At 47.6% G+C, this 18,526-nt stretch overlaps 1 protein-coding gene across 6 annotated transcripts; it reads left to right on the forward strand.

Moving 5' to 3' along the window:
• The first annotated feature begins 74 nt into the window (after window positions 1-74).
• On the forward strand, window positions 75-17,588 carry add2 (adducin 2 (beta)). Of its 6 annotated transcripts, XM_030357639.1 has the most exons (16): window positions 4,238-4,447; window positions 4,721-4,956; window positions 5,666-5,807; window positions 7,685-7,836; window positions 8,241-8,321; window positions 8,671-8,820; window positions 9,444-9,587; window positions 10,020-10,118; window positions 10,666-10,842; window positions 11,489-11,752; window positions 13,646-13,759; window positions 14,428-14,511; window positions 15,118-15,238; window positions 16,234-16,365; window positions 16,915-16,948; window positions 17,118-17,373. In XM_030357639.1, coding segments are annotated over exons 2-16 (1,866 nt in total). In that variant the 5' UTR covers window positions 4,238-4,447; window positions 4,721-4,785; the 3' UTR covers window positions 17,119-17,373. The 6 variants fall into 6 exon arrangements, 5 of the variants coding, with proteins under 5 accessions (XP_030213497.1, XP_030213496.1, XP_030213499.1 ...); XM_030357637.1 differs by lacking the exons at window positions 4,238-4,447; window positions 16,915-16,948 and adding an exon at window positions 75-381 and having other exon boundaries at window positions 17,118-17,588; XM_030357636.1 differs by lacking the exon at window positions 16,915-16,948 and having other exon boundaries at window positions 4,236-4,447; window positions 17,118-17,588.
• Window positions 17,589-18,526: the final 938 nt, after the last annotated feature.

Raw genomic sequence — 18,526 nt, forward strand, 5'->3', positions numbered from 1 at the left:
GGCCAAGAACACGTTATTTATATCGACGCGGAGTAACCTATAGTTGCACCAAAATATTGCAAGATAAATAACATATTTAGGATTCTGTAGAGATTGATTCACAAGTTTACTCTGAACTCCTGAGTCAGCCTTTGCGCATCTCATCTGCTCAAGCGAGAGTCGCAGGTTTTGACGGTCTGCAGGCGTGGCAGTGGGCTGGTCCATGCGCGACCATGAAAAACACCAGGCTGCATGGACTTGGCTCATGAGGCCTTGGTAATAGGGTGACAAAAGAATCATTTTCTTAAAATATAATTTTGTGAGGGAGAGACCGGTTATACAAACTCAAGACGTGGGTGTGACCTGCATCCGCAGAGAATAGCGTGCTAAGGATGCACTAAGGTAAGCACATTGCCTTTTCAATGTGTTTTTCTAATTAAGCGAATCCACTGCGTTTAATGGGACGTTCCTGCATGGCGGCGCGTGCTGGGAGTCTATTCTCAATTTACCATCCGATGAATAACTGTATAGCGTTATAAATGGATATTTCACTTAATTCCTGGAGGAATAAGCGTATAGCCCATCCCTGTTCATTCTCATGTATACACAACAAAAAAAAAAAGTGCAATATGCAATGCATCATGAGCATCCAGCTATGGCCTGGTTATATTGCCATGCCACCGTGCCTTGTTCAAAGTGGATTATCGAGAACGTATATTCACATTCTAATTTTGGTCATTCAAGTACTACCTCCCGTAGCCTTTTTATTCGAATATATCTGAATAACCATAATCGGTCTGAATAACCACCCTCTGGTCGCGTTTAAACTGCTTACAACGTAGCTTTTGGTGTATTTGCAAATTGCAAGGTGCCTTCTAGTGTTCGGTCATGGTCACGACCTCACGTTTTATTGTTTTATGGTTGTATTTATTTAAATCGGACATATGATCTTGTTCAAATGCATCGTTATGCGTCGTTATTTTGGATAACGGAATATGTGTTTAGCTTCTGCCGCTAAAAGAGCACTGCTGGTCGTTGGCAGATTGCGGGTGGCCATTGCCAGCGCCTCCCCATAGTCGGTACTGATGTTGCAGCGGAACCGGTGTTGCTAGGCAGCCATATAGACTACCATCCGAATAGATGAACGGGAGACGCTCTGGGCATATAAAAGGCTCGAAATACTCATAAAACAATATTGAAGTAGGCCTACAAGACATTTGGAGCGGCAATGTCCATACGATATTAGACTTGATTGTATATTGGTGATACTTGGTGAAATACATGGTGAAATGGTGTTTAAGTCAGTGGTGAAGGTTTCAGTTTTGTCCCACCAGCTCCACAAGGTTCAAATGTAAGCATCATTCATTTACACGTCGGTTGTAGCCTACTCGGGTTCGGTTTGTAATGTATATTGTCAGTCCATTTTATATCTGTGATCGTGAATAATAGTATAACTATAGGCCTACATTAAGATTTGACCATGTGTAATCATTAGCGCTAGTAGACTAGACTGTAAGAGAAATGGGGCTAAATTCATATATATATATGTCCATTAGAGTGGGAGAGTGTCGTGGTGGGATATTGTAGCGTATTGTTATCGTAACTTGTTGTTAAACTGACACCATCATGGTCGTGAGTGGTTGGACATGGTCTGTGTTACCATGGAGCCAAATTTCCCTCCTTTGCGGTCAATACGTACTACGTCGCTTTACTATAAGCTTTTATGGCTGCATACAGAATCATTTGTAATGTGTAGTCTTCCTCACAAACAATTCTTCAGAAATGTAGATTGTGTGTCGTGATTGCTGTCACCCTCAGACGCTTTGGTGTGTGTGTGTGTGTGTGTGCTTGTGTGTTGAGATTGCTCCAATGTCTTCACAAAGCGTGTTTTCCACACTGATGTGCAGAGTAGAGGAGGTTCTGGATACACTTGTCATTCAGACTTTGGTAAAAAAGCTTCTGATCGCAGCTCATAAATCCTTTCAAAACAGAAATACGGGAATAGGGAATACACCTGAGAAGAGCTCGGCACTAGACATAATCAATGTTGACTCGTTAGAAAGGGGCTGCATAATTAGCATCCACTGACTAGCCGTTAGGGCTTTAGCACTGATGAAAGTGGTGCCAGAAAGGAGCGATCCTGAGTTACTTATGTAATTATACTCCTGACGTCTGTCGGCTGGATACTGAGCTCTCAGACACAGGAAACAGGGCTGAACCAGGAGTGGGTGCATTTGCTGAGATCAATAAAATCATACACGAGGGAATAATCGTCCTGGGTTTACTTTATATTGTAATGCTTGCACCTTTCGAATATCCGGATGGAGTACAAGCAATTTGTGTGTGTGTGTGTGTGTGTGTGTGTGTCATTCCTGGAACCAATAAACAACCAAACGATGAATGAGTGACTGGTGTATTCGGTTTGAGCATATCATTATTATTTAAGTATTCAATATGCTTTGGGGATTCAGAGTGGTGACAGAAATGTATACTTCCGTGTTATTACAGGCATTGCTTCTTCAGCAAAGTCAAATTGTATGAAACTACACACGCAAGTTATCGAGTCTGTCTAAATGTTTCTAATTCAACTCGTGTACTTGTGCCATGCATGGTACAGTTTATACCTCTGTTTGGGTAACATGCCAATGAAACAGCCAACCGCTGTTTAGAACAAAGCCTAGGGAGTGACTACAGATAAATTAGCTTATAGCTATCTCTGGTGCAATATATGAATTGTGCACCTTCCTTGGGATATAAACATATAAATATATGAAAATAATGCAGCAGTATAATCAATTGAATAAACCATTCATAAATGGGAGAGTTGAAACGCAAGGATTAGCCCGTTGGTTAGCATTGAAGGTTGTAATCCTAGACAGCGGGGCTGTCTGTCTCTTTAAGCGTGGCAGGAGCCCAGGGATGAGGCTGGGGCCAGGAGCCAGCAGGATGAGAGATCCTCTTTCTTCCCGGTCTCCTAGGAGGGACCAGGGGCAAGGTGTTGATGATGCGGCCGGCCCGGCCAGCGGGGCCCAGGTGGAGGGACGGTGGTGGAGTGGGTGGGTTCAATAGTCAGACAATGACCGCCTCCCACCCTCCTCCACCTGTCATTATGACTCTCCCTAGAGACACACACTCTCCATCTGCTGCCTTTCTGCAGCTGGGGTCTCTCTCTCTCTCTCTCTCTCTCTCTCTCTCTCTCTCTCTCTCTCTCTCTCTCTCTCTCTCTCTCTCTCTCTCTCTCTCTCTCTCTGTCTTTCAAACTCTCTCTCTTTCTCTGTCTGTCTTTCTCTCCCTGTCTCTTTCTCTGTCTGTCTTTCTCTCTTTCTACCTCCCTCTCCGTCTGTCTGTCTATCTGTATGTCCCTCTTCTCTCTGTCCCTCTCTCGCCTTCTCTTCTCTCTTCCGGTCTCTCCATGTCTCCCTCTTTCGCTTGCTCTCTCAATTCAATGAATAGCATTTACATTCAAATTGCTTCATTGTCATATGACAAATGCATTTACAACATAAAATTACATACATAATAATATCAAAAGTATTCAGCTGTACTGCAGGTCTTGAATCAGCTGACAGAGGAGGAGATACATGCGCTGAAAGAAATCGAGGCGTCTAAATAGTTTTGCTACTTCTGTGTTCTTATTAACACAGCTTATTGGTATTCTCGCAGCTTGTGGGAAAACTTGAATTTCAACAATTAGGGCATGAAGCCATTCTTGTTAAGAAGCAAACACTCACAGCATACAGAGGAGTACGCTTTGAGAGGGCAACCAGAGGGAAGTGGAGCTCATCTAAACTGCTGACTCACTGAATGTCATTCCATTCAATGGATGGTGTGGTTTGAAATTAGATTGAAGATCCGGGAACTCTAGTGGAGGAAGTGAACAGTAAAACGTATGCAAACACTGCATTATTAATTCACCATCATGCCGGAAACTTTACTAGCGTTTGTGTGTGTGTGCATGTGTGTCGGTGCGTTTGTGTGTACAACTGAAGCCTTTTTTCCTGTAGAAACATACAGACACACAACAATTCAGGATCTTTTAGAGGATCTTCCAACGCCAATTACAGTATATGGCATTATAGATGGATACGGAACGGTATGTTTGGGTGTGGTATCCATGGAAACATGTCAACGCTAGCCTGGAAGATGTGTTGATCGGAGATAGCCCGGCGGTGAGGGTGTAGAGGGTCTCACAGGGGGCTTATCAAGCCTGTACAGAGGTGCGTGCACGCTTGCGTGTCCACGTATCGGTGCTGGAGGGACAGTTTGGTTAGTTTCCCGGGGAGTGGCCCGAGCTGAAGACTGTAACTGTAAGCCGCTTGCCTCGTCTCTCGTTACTGGCAGCGAAACATTAGTGAACTTCCTGTTGTTGTGTATGTTTGTTTGTCTCAATATGTGCTGCTGATAGTGCCTCTTACTGCTTAATGCTGTGCGTATGGAGTGCAGCACACTTAATGCATTGGAATGAGTGGTAAGTGATGTGGTTTTAATATTCAGACGGCTAGTGGCTCAAAATATTAACAGAAATATTGCTGCTGCTGAAATATAACTTTGGTTATTTGTAAACATTTTTTTAATGGTTTAAATTCTCTTTGAAATATTGTTTCCAATACGTATCTGTCAAAATACTTCCAACAGATTAGTATAACAGGGCACATACTGGTTAAGTACATTTCCAGGGAAGGGCTGTTTGGTGGAGGTTTGCGGTGTGTTTCGTTAACCTGGTTCCGTTTCCTGCCCACAGCCGTCTCCCTCTGCCCCACCCATCGGTTCCAAGTCCCCGCGGAGACTCTGAGAAAGCGGTAGAGGATGAGCAAGTCCCCCACACCCAAGGGCACTCCGGTGCAGCGTAGCCCCAGCGACGGGCTCCCCGACGGGCTCACCGATGGACTCCCCGAGGGCCTCGTGTCCCCCGGACACTCCACCCCCGGCTCAGGGCCGCAGCATAAGAAACGCATCTCCAGCCTACTGCAGAGCCCGGTGAGAGAGAGCGAGAGAGAGAGAGAGAGAGAGAGAGAGAGAGAGTGAGAGAGAGAGAGAGAGAGAGAGAGAGAGAGAGAGAGAGAGAGAGAGAGAGAGAGAGAGAGAGAGAGAGGGAGAGGGAGAGACCTGCACTGTCAGCTATATTTAATCTCTCTGGACCATCTGATCATAGAACATTTCTCTTCTCTCTCACTCTCTCTCTTTCTCCCTCTCTCGCTCGTCCATTGCTCTCTTGTCCACTCACTGCTCTCCGTGTTTATCCCAGCTCAACAGATCTATTTTTTTAATCTTCTCTCAGCCACTAGTTGACAGCTGTGGCTGCAGACATCAATTATAAGCTAGTCCGTTCAATATAAAAACCTGTGAGGCAGCTGTAAATACAGTGTGTCCGTTTTGTGTGTGTGGGAGTGAGGTGTAGCTAGCTAGGAATGCACATGAGCTGGTATTAGTGTACCTTTCCTAAAATATATTTCTGAATTTTGTTATTTGTTATTTCGTGTGTGTGTTTATTTGTATGTGTGTGTGTGTGTTTGTTCCTGTGTGTGTGTCCGTGTGTGTGTGTGTGTGTGTGTGTGTGTGTGTGTGTGTGTGTGTGTGTGTGTGTGTGTGTGTGTGTGTGTGCGCGCGCGTGCTTTCGTGTGTGTTTCTATGTGTGTGTGTGTATGCGTGTGTGTGTGTGTGTGCATGTGCGTGTGTGTGCGTGCAGTCCTTTCGGGAGGAGCTGGACGTGCTGATCCAGGAGCATGTGAAGAAGGGAGGAAGCTCCTCAAACCTGTGGGCCCTGCGGCAGCTGGCCGACTTCATGGCCTCGCACGGATCCCCCGCCGCCCTCACCGCCTCGCCCTCAAGTAAGACCCCGCAAAACATGTGTGGCCCAGTACTGGGTCAAAATAGACCTTAGCATGGTCAGTATAGACCTGTACTGGGTCAAAATAGACCTTAGCATGGTCAGTATAGACCTGTACTGGGTCAAAATAGACCTTAGCATGGTCAGTATAGACCTGTACTGGGTCAAAATAGACCTGTACATGGTCAGTATAGACCTGTACTGGGTCAAAATAGACCTGTACATGGTCAGTACAGACCTGTACTGGGTCAAAATAGACCTGTACATGGTCAGTATAGACCTGTACTGGGTCAAAATAGACCTGTACATGGTCAGTATAGACCTGTACTGGGTCAAAATAGACCTGTACATGGTCAGTATAGACCTGTACTGGGTCAAAATAGACCTGTACATGGTCAGTATAGACCTCTACATGGTCAATATAGTACTGTATATGGACACTTTAGACCTGTATATGGACAACACAGACCTGTACATGGTCAATAAAGACCTGTACATGGTCAATACAGACCTTTATATGGTCAGTATAGGCCTGTACATGGTCAACATAGACCTGTAAATGGTCAGTATAGACCCATACAGGATCAAAAGGATCTTAACATGGTCAATATAGACCTGGACATGGTCAATATAGACCTTTACATGGTCAATACAGACCTTCACATGGACAATATAGTATATACATTAAGAAGTAGGACAATCAACGCAATCTGCTGCTCACTCAGTCCAGAAACCTGGAGAAAATAGCATTAATAGCAATGAACAATCTAGTTACTAGATGCTTGTCTTTAAAAATAAAGATTTGTCTGCTAAATTGACTAGTAGTATAGTAAATATTATGTTCTACCACTAACAGCGAATTAATTCAAATATAAACTATGGAGAGAGGTGCTGCTAAGAGACTCATTATAATAGTAAATGAAAAATCAGCAGAGTAAGTAACTCTTGATGGTGGTTAATTTACCGGCTGGGTGATTTGTCTGGCTGGATGATTTGTCTGGCAGGCTGCTTGCTGCTGTGTTGGACCTTATAGCTCCATGACTTTGCAGTATTGTTAAAGGACTGCAGCTGCCTGCTTCAAGTGAAACAATCATCGTCTCAATTACTTTAATACATTTTTATTTTTGCTTTGAACACATACAAGTACTTAATCACAAGTACTAATCAGTACTAAAGTACTGATTGTGTAATTGTTACAGTTTATAATGATCCATTCAGTGTGTTTTGTTTTTTAAGAAATAGAACCTTTGATTAAAATGATTTTATGTCCTTTAAAGGATTTTGAGCTCACAGTCAGAATAACACTGATAGTTTTGACAGTAATTTTGTTTCGAGTGCTTTCATTTTCAAAAAAGAAAAATCCTGTGAAACCATGTCATCAAAACACTCCTACAGCATAATTAATTGAATACACTGCTCTGGAGCACCCAGGGAGAGAGTACCCACGTTATTTACTGACACAAATAAACAAAACAAGCAAGAATGTGTTGCTTTTATTCATGAGTTGATTCATTATTTTAGCTTGGGAAAACATGAGGCTCAGAGAAATCATAATGCCTTACATTCACTTGTTCGAACATAATCGCCGGTGAAAAATTGTAGTTTCTTCACCCTTCTCTCTCATTCCCCCCCTTCTCTCTCTCTCTCTCTCTCTCTCTCCTCTCTCTCTCTCTCTCTCTCTCTCTCTCTCTCTCTCTCTCTCTCTCTCTCTCTCTCTCTCTCTCTCTCTCTCTCTCATTCCCCCCCCCTCTCTCTCTCTTATCACCCCTTCCCTCTCATTCCCCCCTCTCCCCTTCCCTCTCGCTCTCTCTTTCACCCCTTCTCTTTCATTCCCTCCTCTCCCTCTCCCCCCCATCCCTCTCTCTCCCCCACCCTCAGACATGATGATGGTGACGCCCATCAACGACCTGCAGGGCTCCGAGACTAGCGGCCTGGTGAAGGGCGAGCGGCTGATGCGCTGCAAGCTGGCCAGCGTCCACCGCCTGTACGACCTCTTCGGCTGGGCCAGCCTCAACCAAAGCTGCCTTACCGTCAGTGAACGCATTGTTGTTGTCATGGCTACATGAGCCATGTGGAGGCTGTTGTTCTTTACCTGTCAGCTTTACACAGTGCTGATATAGCTTGAGCTAGGCCAGCATATTAACATATGTTATGCCTCTAAACTAGGGAAAAGGAACTTTTGATTGGGTTTAGTATTTTCTTGAAACATGACGCAATGAGGATAGTCAAGTAGTTAATATAACACTCATAAGGACCATTACAATTTCAATGTATTTATATATTTCTCTCTCTCTCTCTCTCTCTCTCTCTCTCTCTCTCTCTCTCTCTCTCTCTCTCTCTCTCTCTCTCTCTCTCTCTCTCTCTCTCTCTCTCTCTCTCTCTCTCTGATGAACATGTCTCTACTACTGCTGACTGGCGGGCGTTTCTGCAATAGCTCCGTGTGAGCAAGGAGCAGGAGCATTTCCTGGTGATGCCCGAGGGCCTGGCGTACTCTGAGGTCACTTCCTCCAGCCTGGTGAGTCCTCCCAAGCCCCCCCACGCTCTGTTATCTGACCTTATCTTCCAGAAACAAGAGGAAAAATAAACAATAGGAATTTATATATTTTTAGATTCAAATAAATAAAGACAATAGACTGGTATACGTCTAAGGTTTAAATCTTGGATGCCTATTTCCAGCTAAATATATTTAAGTTTGTGATGAACCTCTTTTCGGTCTAAGCTTATAACTTGAGTCTTTCAATCAACTGTTTCTGAGTAGACTGTAATTAATAGAGCACCAAAACAATGGTTAACGCAGCATCTCATTCATCGGTAGCTAGTGAGAGTGAATGTGACCAGGGAAGGTAACCCTGTCGGCTCCCCAGGTGAAGGTGAACATTGTGGGGGAAGTGGTGGACGGCGGCAGCACCTCCCTGGGAGTGGACACGGACCGCTTCGGCCTGCACTCGGCCATCTACTCGGCCCGGCCGGACGTCCGCTGCCTGCTGCACCTGCACACCCCGGCCACCGCCGCGGTGAGTCCAGCGGACGTCCTCTAGTCCAGACCCACTCGTCCACGCTGTTTGTCCCAGCATGCATTGTGGCAGCAAAGGGCTGCTTCACAAGAGGGGTTTAAGGTTGTTGAAGGAATACTATAACGTAAAATATTATTAATACATAATAATTATAATTATATTTAATAATTTGTAAAAGGATCTTGCAATCAAATTGTACGAGTTTTTTTCTGTCATGGCACCTTTTTACTTTGTTGTTTTCTCAGAAGGGAACTTGACATTGGTTATAACCGCTGATGAGGCTATTTGTATCTCACACATATCTAATATCTCGGATGTATCATGTCTCACCTGACATTTAATATATTTAATCCATTTTGATTATTCTTCCGCTGTAAGAACTTTCAGCCTTTATGATTCGAAAAAAAACGCAAAACGCACAATATTGTGTCACTGTTCCCGGGAGATCACATCTAAACACGTGCCTGATACCCGTCTACTGACAACCACCATCAATACTCCACCTAGTTACCAGATCAGGTGCGAGGCATTGGCTTTTCCCCTCGCAGGAAGTAACCAACTCTCTCCCTCTTCTCATTGGTCCACGAGCCCCGTGCCTGACCTGTCGTCCCTCCCTTGTCCAGGTGTCGGCCATGAAGTGCGGCCTGCTGCCCCTCTCCCACGAGGCACTGCTGGTGGGCGACACTGCCTACTACGACTACAACGGCCTCATGGAGGCCGAGGGGGACCGGGTGGAGCTGCAGAAGAGCCTAGGCCCCACCTGCAAGGTGAGGAGGACCCCCCCCCCCCCGGGGTCCACGCGGTTCACGGGGAGGACACACAGACGCGTGGCTGTCCCGTGGACTACCGACGATACGGCGGGGCCACAGGCCAGCCGGTGTTGGCCCCCCACACAGAGGGCCCCTTTGTGTGGGGGATACTGATGGCTTCTTTGTAGTCTGTGGTCAGAATTAGGTCAGACTCGTCTTTATCGCTGGGTATCGTGCAATTGAGTGGTCCCGGTCACGGTACGAGAACGAGATGATTTCCAGCTGGCCAGCTGTTTGTCAGCTTTGTGTCGGTTCAATAAAGTGAATGTTGACTTGACATTGTGCCATTATGACAGCCACCTCTACATGGTAGAAGGAGAGTGTGGTTCAGTGGGCCGCAGGGGTGGGTCTAACCCCCCTGGTTCTATAAGCGTATGGTGTTCTTCTCAGGTTCTGGTGTTGAGGAACCATGGCATTGTGGCGCTGGGAGAGTCTGTGGAAGAGGCCTTCTACACTATCTACCACATCCAGTCCGCCTGCCAGATCCAGGTACTACCCAAACAAGAACACATACAGTATACGCACGCACACACACACACACACACACACACACACACACACACACACACACACTCACACACACAGAGACGCACACATACACATCTCTGCACGAACCCACCTGCCATTCCAGGGAATAAACATACTCCTAATAAACATACTCCTTCATTCACTCATTCATATTGATTGAATGAAGCAAAGCTCTTAGTAATTGTTATGCGTTCGCCTTTATATTGCACATTATTAATTCCTCTGGCTGTAACTAGCACCTGCATCTGGAAGTGATCCTTTTAGATGCATGTCATTCATGAGAAGGTAGGGGTGAGCTTGCTATAGGATGCCCACTGGTACACTGCGGACATTGGGGTTTGAAACCTAAACTTTCCCAATTGGGAGCCAAGCAGCCTCAACACACCACAAGCACCCCCGGTGTAGGAGTAGAGATGTGCTTCTACAGTCCCCCTCACCACCTGGCTGTCTCTGATTGGTTCAGAGCCAGGGAGGGTCTCCAGGTTGTGACAGTAGGTTTTTTGTTCAGGTGTCGGCACTGTGTAGCGCGGGCGGCGTCCAGAACCTGATCCTGCTGGACCGGACCACCCAGAGACCCAACCCCACCGGCACCGTGGGCTGGGCCGGCTCCACCTTCGGACCCCTGACCAAGAGCCGGCTGGGGGAGCACGAGTTTGAAGCCCTCATGAGGACCATGGACAACCTGGTAGGCAACGGTTAAATCTGGTTATTTCAAAAATAGAGTTGAACGATACCCCTCATAGCCTCGAATAGAAAGGTTGGACACTCATCTATGAGTCAGTAGCAATGCACCAGGGCTGAGAGAAAGACTGTCAAAATGATATCTATTCATGGTCCCCTGTCAAATCTATCTTTATAAATCCCTCTTTCTGTTTGTTTCAGTTTCTTGTAGGGCTGCTCGATTATGGAAAAAAATCATCATCACGATTATTTTGGTCAATATTGAAAGCACGATTACTGAAACGATTATTTTTTTAATTTGAAAACATGAAGTATTTATTCAGCATGTCTCTGAAGAACCCTTAGTAACTGAGAACTTTGAAATTTTGCCTTAAAAAAATACACAAATAATAATGTACAGATATGTATCCAGCTTTTAATAAAAGGACGAAAACTCGATTATGTTAGTTTCGTGATCGATTAAATTCGATTAATCGCCCAGCCCTAGTTTAAATGTCACGATGTGCAGGAGGAAGAACTTGAATATTACTTTCACAGAGAAAAAAATATATTTTTGGATGCTCTGTTCCCCCGCAAGGAAACCGGGAACGAGCCGTTCTTGCGTACGTCCTCCGCCCCACACAAAACCCACCGCCTCTGTCCGTCTCCAGGGTTACCGCACCGGCTACGCCTACCGCTTCCCCGTGCAGTCGGAGCGCACGCGGACGCGCCGCGAGGTGGAGGTGCCCGCCTCGGCCATCTCCTTCAGCCACCTGGAGGAGGAGGGCGGCCTGCACCACCTGGGGCTCCAGCGGCAGCAGCCCTACGCCCAGCGGCAGCAGCAGGAGCGCAGCCGCTGGCTCAACACCCCCAACACCTACCAGAAGGTCAACCAGGAGCAGGCCAGCCCGGGCCACCACCAGCGCTCCACCACCGTAAGAACGAGACACAGACAGAGAGAGTGTTTAGGCTCGGCTACGGTTCCACGTCGACGCAACGGAAGGACCATGCAGACGCCTCGACGCAGTCCCAAACCTGTTTTGGTTCTGCGTCGGGTTTTGGGGAGCTGATCAATCACAGCCCTTATTGCTGCGTCGCCTCGACTCGAAGGTTAACATCTTTGGGAGGACGCACGTCAGGCCCTTGCTGAGGATGCAAGGAGGGTGCGCAAGGACGTAATGGGTCTGTACACCCCCTTGCGTTGCGTCGACATGGAACCATAAACAGCCCTTTAGGGTTCGATAGCTGCTGAACCCAAGAGTAGAACACAGAGAAAGGACTGGAGTTGGAGTAATGCAAAGGTTTGTTTTGACCTTACCAGGGGTGAGTCATGGGGCAGGTAGGAGAGTGGCGAGCTTCAGGCTGGAGGGACTGAAGCAGGCAGGCTGGAGGTCTTGATCCACAGAACTATGAGCACACAGAATAGCAACTAGTAAGTGTTAGGAGCCAGGCACGAATATCTACCGCTGAAGTTCGAAGTATGAACTGGCGATGACTGCAGGGAAACCAGGTGTATTTGAAGGGGAGTTGATAAGCTGATGCATCCCAAGTGTGAACAGTTGAGTGTGACAGGGACAAAACAGAGAAAGACAGGGGGTGTGACCGACACAGGGGGAGAACACACAGCACAACAGCTGTGGCTATGACAGAGAGAAGGTCTCTATGTCTTTCAACTATGAAATGCATGCCTGCAGACATGTTCAGCACACCACATGATAACAGCGTGATACAGCATCAAGTGGAGAGCAAGGGCCTTTGGTAGAGCCGGGGTCATGTTTTAAAGGTTGTAGTTTTGTTTATTTGACAAACATTACAGAACATTTAGCCTAGTCTAGCTTTTTTTCAATATCATATGTGAAGTGGATGATAACCCATTCATCAGGAATGAGTAAATAAATGATGAGCTGAGATCAGCATTTCTCCTCCTGATGCCCTGGATGCTGACAAAGTGCTTGCATTTATGCACCAATCCCTCAGGGGGTGAACATACAAAGGCTCTTGATGGGGGGCTACCCCCCCCCCCTACCCTCTCCTTCTCTCTTGCTCTCACTTAATTTATCCTTCTCCCTCCGTTACCCTCTCTATCGCTCTCTCTCTTGCTTGATCTGTCTCTCCCCTTCTGTTTCTCCCTTTCTTTATCTCTCTCTCTTGCTCTCAATTTGTTTATCTCTTTCTCTCCCTCTATGTAGCCCTCTCTCTATCATGCTCTCTCTCCCTCTGTTCCTCGCTCTCTCGCCTCCTCTGCATTGCAGGGAAAGCCTGCCTTCTAGTCAACAACCTCTGCAGAGCCTACCCCCTGGTGGTGGATTATATAAGCTGCATGTACACATAGTCTTTCAGAAAAACTGACATCCAGGCGAGCAGAGAGAAATTGCATCGCTGGCAACCATGCAGAGCAAAAAAAAACTCTGAACAAAAATCTCTGATATAAGATGGCAGCTAACGACACAATCCTCAGTTAGATTCCTAGTTCTAGGTTAAGAGAGAGACACTGGGTTGGGTGGAATGCTAAAGACGACGGAGGTGTTAGAGGAGGTGATAAAGGAATGCAGCATTCCGCCCCACCAACATTTTCCGTGAAAAGATCCAATCATGATGTGATGTGTATTTGTCTGGGTTTGTGAGGAGGATTGTTTCATTCTGTTTAAAAGTGGTGAAGGTTGCCATGCTTCTGAAATATCTCATTTCAGGAATTCAACGTGTGGTGACAAAGCCTTTGTCTCAGCGTAACCTCGCTCAGCAGCTTGTGTTGCTATAGGGTCATATACGGTATGACTTTTGAATAGCCTCTCTCTCTCTCTCTCTCTCTCTGACTCCCTCCCGCTCAGTGGCTGAAGGCAGAGGAAGTGACTCAGGCGGGCAGCACGTCCATCAAGATCGAGAGGAACCAGTTTGTGCCTCTGTTCACCAACCCCTCAGAGGTTCTGGAGACACGGAACAAGGTATGCCACAGTAAAGGGCTGATTATGGTCCCACATTCACGCAACACAAGGGGGTTACGGACCCGATACGTCCTTGCGGACCCTCCAGGGTCCCTTGCGTCCACCGCAAGGGCCTGACGTGCGCCTCCCAAAAATTGTAACCTTCCGTCGAGGCGACGCAGCAGCAAGGGCTGTGATTGGTCCGCCCACTAAAACCAGACGCAGAACCGTGAAGGTTCACGACTGCGTCAAAGCGTCTGAGTGGTTCTTGCGTTGCGTGACGTGGGACCATAATCAGCCCTCAAAGCTCAAACCGAGAACACTCTCTCTCTGTCTCTTTCTCGCTCTCTGTCTCTCTGTCTCGCTCTCTGTCTCTCGCTCACTCACTCACTCACTCACTCACTCACTCACTCAATCACTCACTCACTCACTCACTCACTCACTCACTCACTCACTCACTCACTCACTCACTCACTCACTCACTCACTCACTCACTCACTCACTCACTCACTCACTCACTCACTCACTCACTCACTCACTCACTCACTCGTCTCTCTCTCTCTCACTCACGGAAAACGTCAATAGAAATTGAGTGAAACTGCTATGTTGGACTCCCCTGTACAAATGCTAGAAAAAAGGCCAACATGAACAGCTACATTATATCTGTGCATTTCTTTCTTTCTGTTCAGATTCGTCAGCAGAACCGTCAGGACATGAAGACAGCCGGGCCTCAGTCTCAGGTCTTGGCCAGCGTCACAGAAAACTGTCCCCCGGTTAGTGTCCACGTTTAACTTCAATTAATTGATTATTAATTAATTGAGCACAGAGCAGCATTGACGAATGGCAAACAGGTAATCGTGCCACAAGAGTTATATTTGAAATACACATTTAAAACGAGTGTGATGAGTACAATTGTTTAATAATTTAAAGGTGCTGTAGGGGCTGTAAGAGAGAGGACGGAAAACAAAACTCTCTCCTCCATCCCCTCCCTACTTCTCTACCATTGAGAAGTGTCACACACCTGTGATAAACAGGCAAGATGGATTCTCCAAACCAATGAGGGAAGAGATGCCCTGATTGGTCAGAAATGACCCGGGAGCAGTCTTAAATCTAAACTGGCTCAAACAGACTCAGGCCTGGTCAACTCCCAACAGATATTCTCTCTTCGTATTTCACTGCCTAATGGCTGACGGTTGGTTGGCCACTGGTCTATTAAATTACACTCAGATAATAGCTGTCTGATCCTACCTACAGCACCGTTAAGTTTAATAAAAACCTTTATTGGTTGACAGTGTGTCATCAATGTGTGTGTGTGTGTGTGTGTGTGTGTGTGTGTGTGTGTGTGTGTGTGTGTGTGTGTGTGTGTGTGTGTGTGTCAGTCTCCAGAGAGCCCGGTCAAACTTCCTCCGGAGCCAGAGCCCCCAAACCCCTTCAACCAGCTGACCGACAACGAGCTGGAGGAGTACCGCAAGGAGGTGCAGAGGAAGCAGGACGTCGACGGTAGGACCCGACTTCCTGTCCCACCGCGCCCTTTAACGAGCTTAACGGGCTTAACGAGCCATCGCCAGCCGCTTCCCGAATCTAGTCCTGTGTGGCTTCACAGCCACACAGGACTAGTGTGGCTAGGGCGGCTTGTGGGTCTGTAGCTGGGCCCAGTCACACGTGGAATGGCTCGAACAGGATGGGATTTGAAACGGCTTGTCATGGCTGGTGGTGCTAAGGTGACCAATCACCAATATCACACCCGCAGGGCGGCACCGTCTTCGGTGTAGCGACCTGTGTTTGCTGCCGGCGGTTTCTAGTGCTTGGTTTCTCTTTAAGCCAGAAGGCCACCACAAGCAGCTACAGAGTCCATGTAGCTGAACAATGAGACACTTCTACCTTAAACGCTGCCCTAACACAAAGCCGTAGCCATGCTTTATATAATCTCTATAGGACGGCCGCTAGCTTTCAAACTGCCCCTTTACTAAACTTCCTTCCTAATGGTGGTCAGCAAAGTCCTAAACACGGTGTGCTGTGGTGTTTCTTATTCACCTCCCTCTCTCTCTGTCTGCTGGACCAATCCTTATTATTCACCTCCTGTGTTTATTTCCTCTGTGAGTGCGTCTGTCTGTTTCTGTATTTGCACATGTCTCTGTGTGTACTTAGTGTATATTTAAACATTATGTACACATACACACTTTGTGCGCAAATACATTTGTGTGTCTGTGGGCACTTGGGTCTGATCTTGTTTGTGAGGTGTGTGTGTTTAATCCTGTAACTTTCGTCTTTTACGTCTTTCTGTGTCTAAATATATGTTTGTTTGTGTCTGTGTCTGTGATTGCTTGTGTCTTCATGTGTGTGTGTGTGTGTGTGTGTGTGTGTGTGTGTGTGTGTGTGTGTGTGTCTTCATGTTTGTGTTTGTGTGTGTGTGTGTCTCCGTGTTTGTGTGTGTGTGTCTTCATGTTTGTGTGTGTATGTATGCGTGTGTGTGTCGGTTCACGTTGGTGTGTCAGGGGAGGAGGAGGAGGTGGAGGAGCAGGTGGGTGACAAGGAGTCCTCTCCTGCCACCTCCCCCACTAAGGCCTCCCCCACTAAGGCCTCCCCCACCAGGGTCCCCGTGCCCAACGACCTCCCCCTGCTCCAAGGTGAGGCTGGGCGTCGAGCCCCCTGCCTGCCTCGCTCCCAGCTTACGGCCCCCTCTCCCCTCTCGCCATACCGTCCCTGCCGGTTGACCAGCCGGCCTGCTTCCTAAGGCCTGTCCTTTGGCCTCATGGGCTGGCGCCTGTGCCTTCAGTACCGCTTTGATACGTCCTCATGCATCGTCTGCTCTTTGGCAGCCCTGTTACTCTGTTACAACATGTTAAGGATTTTGATTGCTTCAATACTTTTGTTTATTTGATGATAATAACTTATCTTGAAAAATAGAGTGTGTTAGAGTGAAAACCCCTCCCGGGTCAAATACATCCATTTCTAAGTATCCTGACATATATCCCAAGAGCATGGTGTGACCTGGAGTAACAGAGGCTGCCGAGGTGTTATCGTGGGCCAATTTGATAAGCCCTTGTCATTTTTCAAGCATGTTTGTAGTGACATCGCCCTGTCTCCACTCCCACCCTGTGTACTTGTCTGTATGTCTGTCTGTCTGTCTGTCCCTGTGTGTCTCTTTCTCTGTCTGTCCTCTCGCCCCTTTATAGGGCACTCCTCTGGTGCTAAGGTTTTGTCTTACTAGTAAGTACCGAGAAAAACATCAACAAACATCCATCCTCTCATTCTGCAAGCATGTCTGGCACATCAACAATGACCCGGTCTCCAGCTCCGCCCCCCCCCCCCCCCAACCTGGCTCCACCCAATCGCATTACAGCTGTGGCTTCTCTGTATTCTGACCCCCGTCCCTCAGAAGACACAGAGACGGCGGTGGCGGAGCCGGCCGTGGTAATGGAAAACGGCGGCGAGGAGGAGAAGCAGACGATTGAGGAGCTGGAGAAGGGCATGAAGGGCCTCTCCACCGACGAGACCACCACCAAGGCCCCTTCCGCCGACCCCGCCACCGTGCCGCCCCCCGCCGCCAAGCCACTAGGGGGCACCCCGGAGGGCTCGCCCTGCAAGAGCCCGTCCAAGAAGAAGAAGAAGTTCAAGGCGCCGTCGTTCCTGAAGAAGAGCAAGAAGCAGAAGGAGAAGGAGAAGGTGGAGGCCTGAGGCGGCTTGCCTCCTCGCCACACTACAGGCCTCCACCCCCCGGATCAGAGGGTGGAGGTCTGTCGCGGCTCGGCTCCTCGCCGCTCTACAGGCCTCCACCCTGATCAGAGGGAGTCGGGAAAAGAGTTGTCCGCCGTGTGTCTTCATCTGCCTGTGGTAGCCTATCAATGAAGGGGGGGGGGGGGGGGGGGGGGGGGGGGGGGGGGGGGGGGAGGTCATCATTACAGATAGTTCACACACCATTGGCTCAGTTGTGCTGAATCACTGGGGGGCGGGGGGGATGTACGAATAGTTCCCCTACTTAACTGTGATAGCCTTGACATTTCTGCTACTCATGTGGTGCTGCCTCCATACACCCATACACACTCCCACCCCTGATCGGTTTCCTCTTAGCCGGTTGAGATAAACGAGGATGATTCTTTTAAATGCCTCACCGAGTTTTAATTTCGCTATTTATTTATGTATTTATTAATTTACTGTGGCCAACACAGTAAACACCTTTATCCCCCGCTCACCGGCACAGCAGCAGAAAGAGTAAAGTCACTAAGGCCTCTATTCCCTTCAGCCCCGGTAGGTGTGCGGTTGCACCTTTGCCGTGGTCCACAGTCCCGACCCCCTTGGGCTCCTGTCCTCTCACAGGTCCTTGCTGTCTGCAGCTCAGCCTTCTTGTTTTCCCCTTTTTGTTTTTTAACCCCAAACCCTGTGACTAACCTTTTGCTTTCCTGCACCACTGCAACAAATCCCCAATGCATCGTGCATCCTCATACATGTATAGACTAAATGCACTTGACTTGACTTACGTGTGTATATATTCACTCTGGTATGTTGCATTCACATATCACAATAGGCGTCCCCTGGCCGTGATATTACCCTTATGAGACAGGTGTTGAGTCGTGTCATGTGCGCATGGTGCAGTACAACTGGAAATACACAGACACGGCTTCTCACCAGGGGGATTTCTAGGTACATGAGCCTACCCAAAGCTACATACAGCAGGACAGACTAACACAGATAAGCAACAAGCGCCCATCAAAAGACCGGTCACTCACCAAGATAACAACAGAGCCGTCCACGCAGTTTGACGTCTACTAATGGACCGTACTTAACATT

The sequence above is a fragment of the Gadus morhua genome, chromosome 6 (assembly GCF_902167405.1).
Source record: "Gadus morhua chromosome 6, gadMor3.0, whole genome shotgun sequence".
NCBI classification, from domain to species: Eukaryota; Metazoa; Chordata; class Actinopteri; order Gadiformes; family Gadidae; genus Gadus; species Gadus morhua.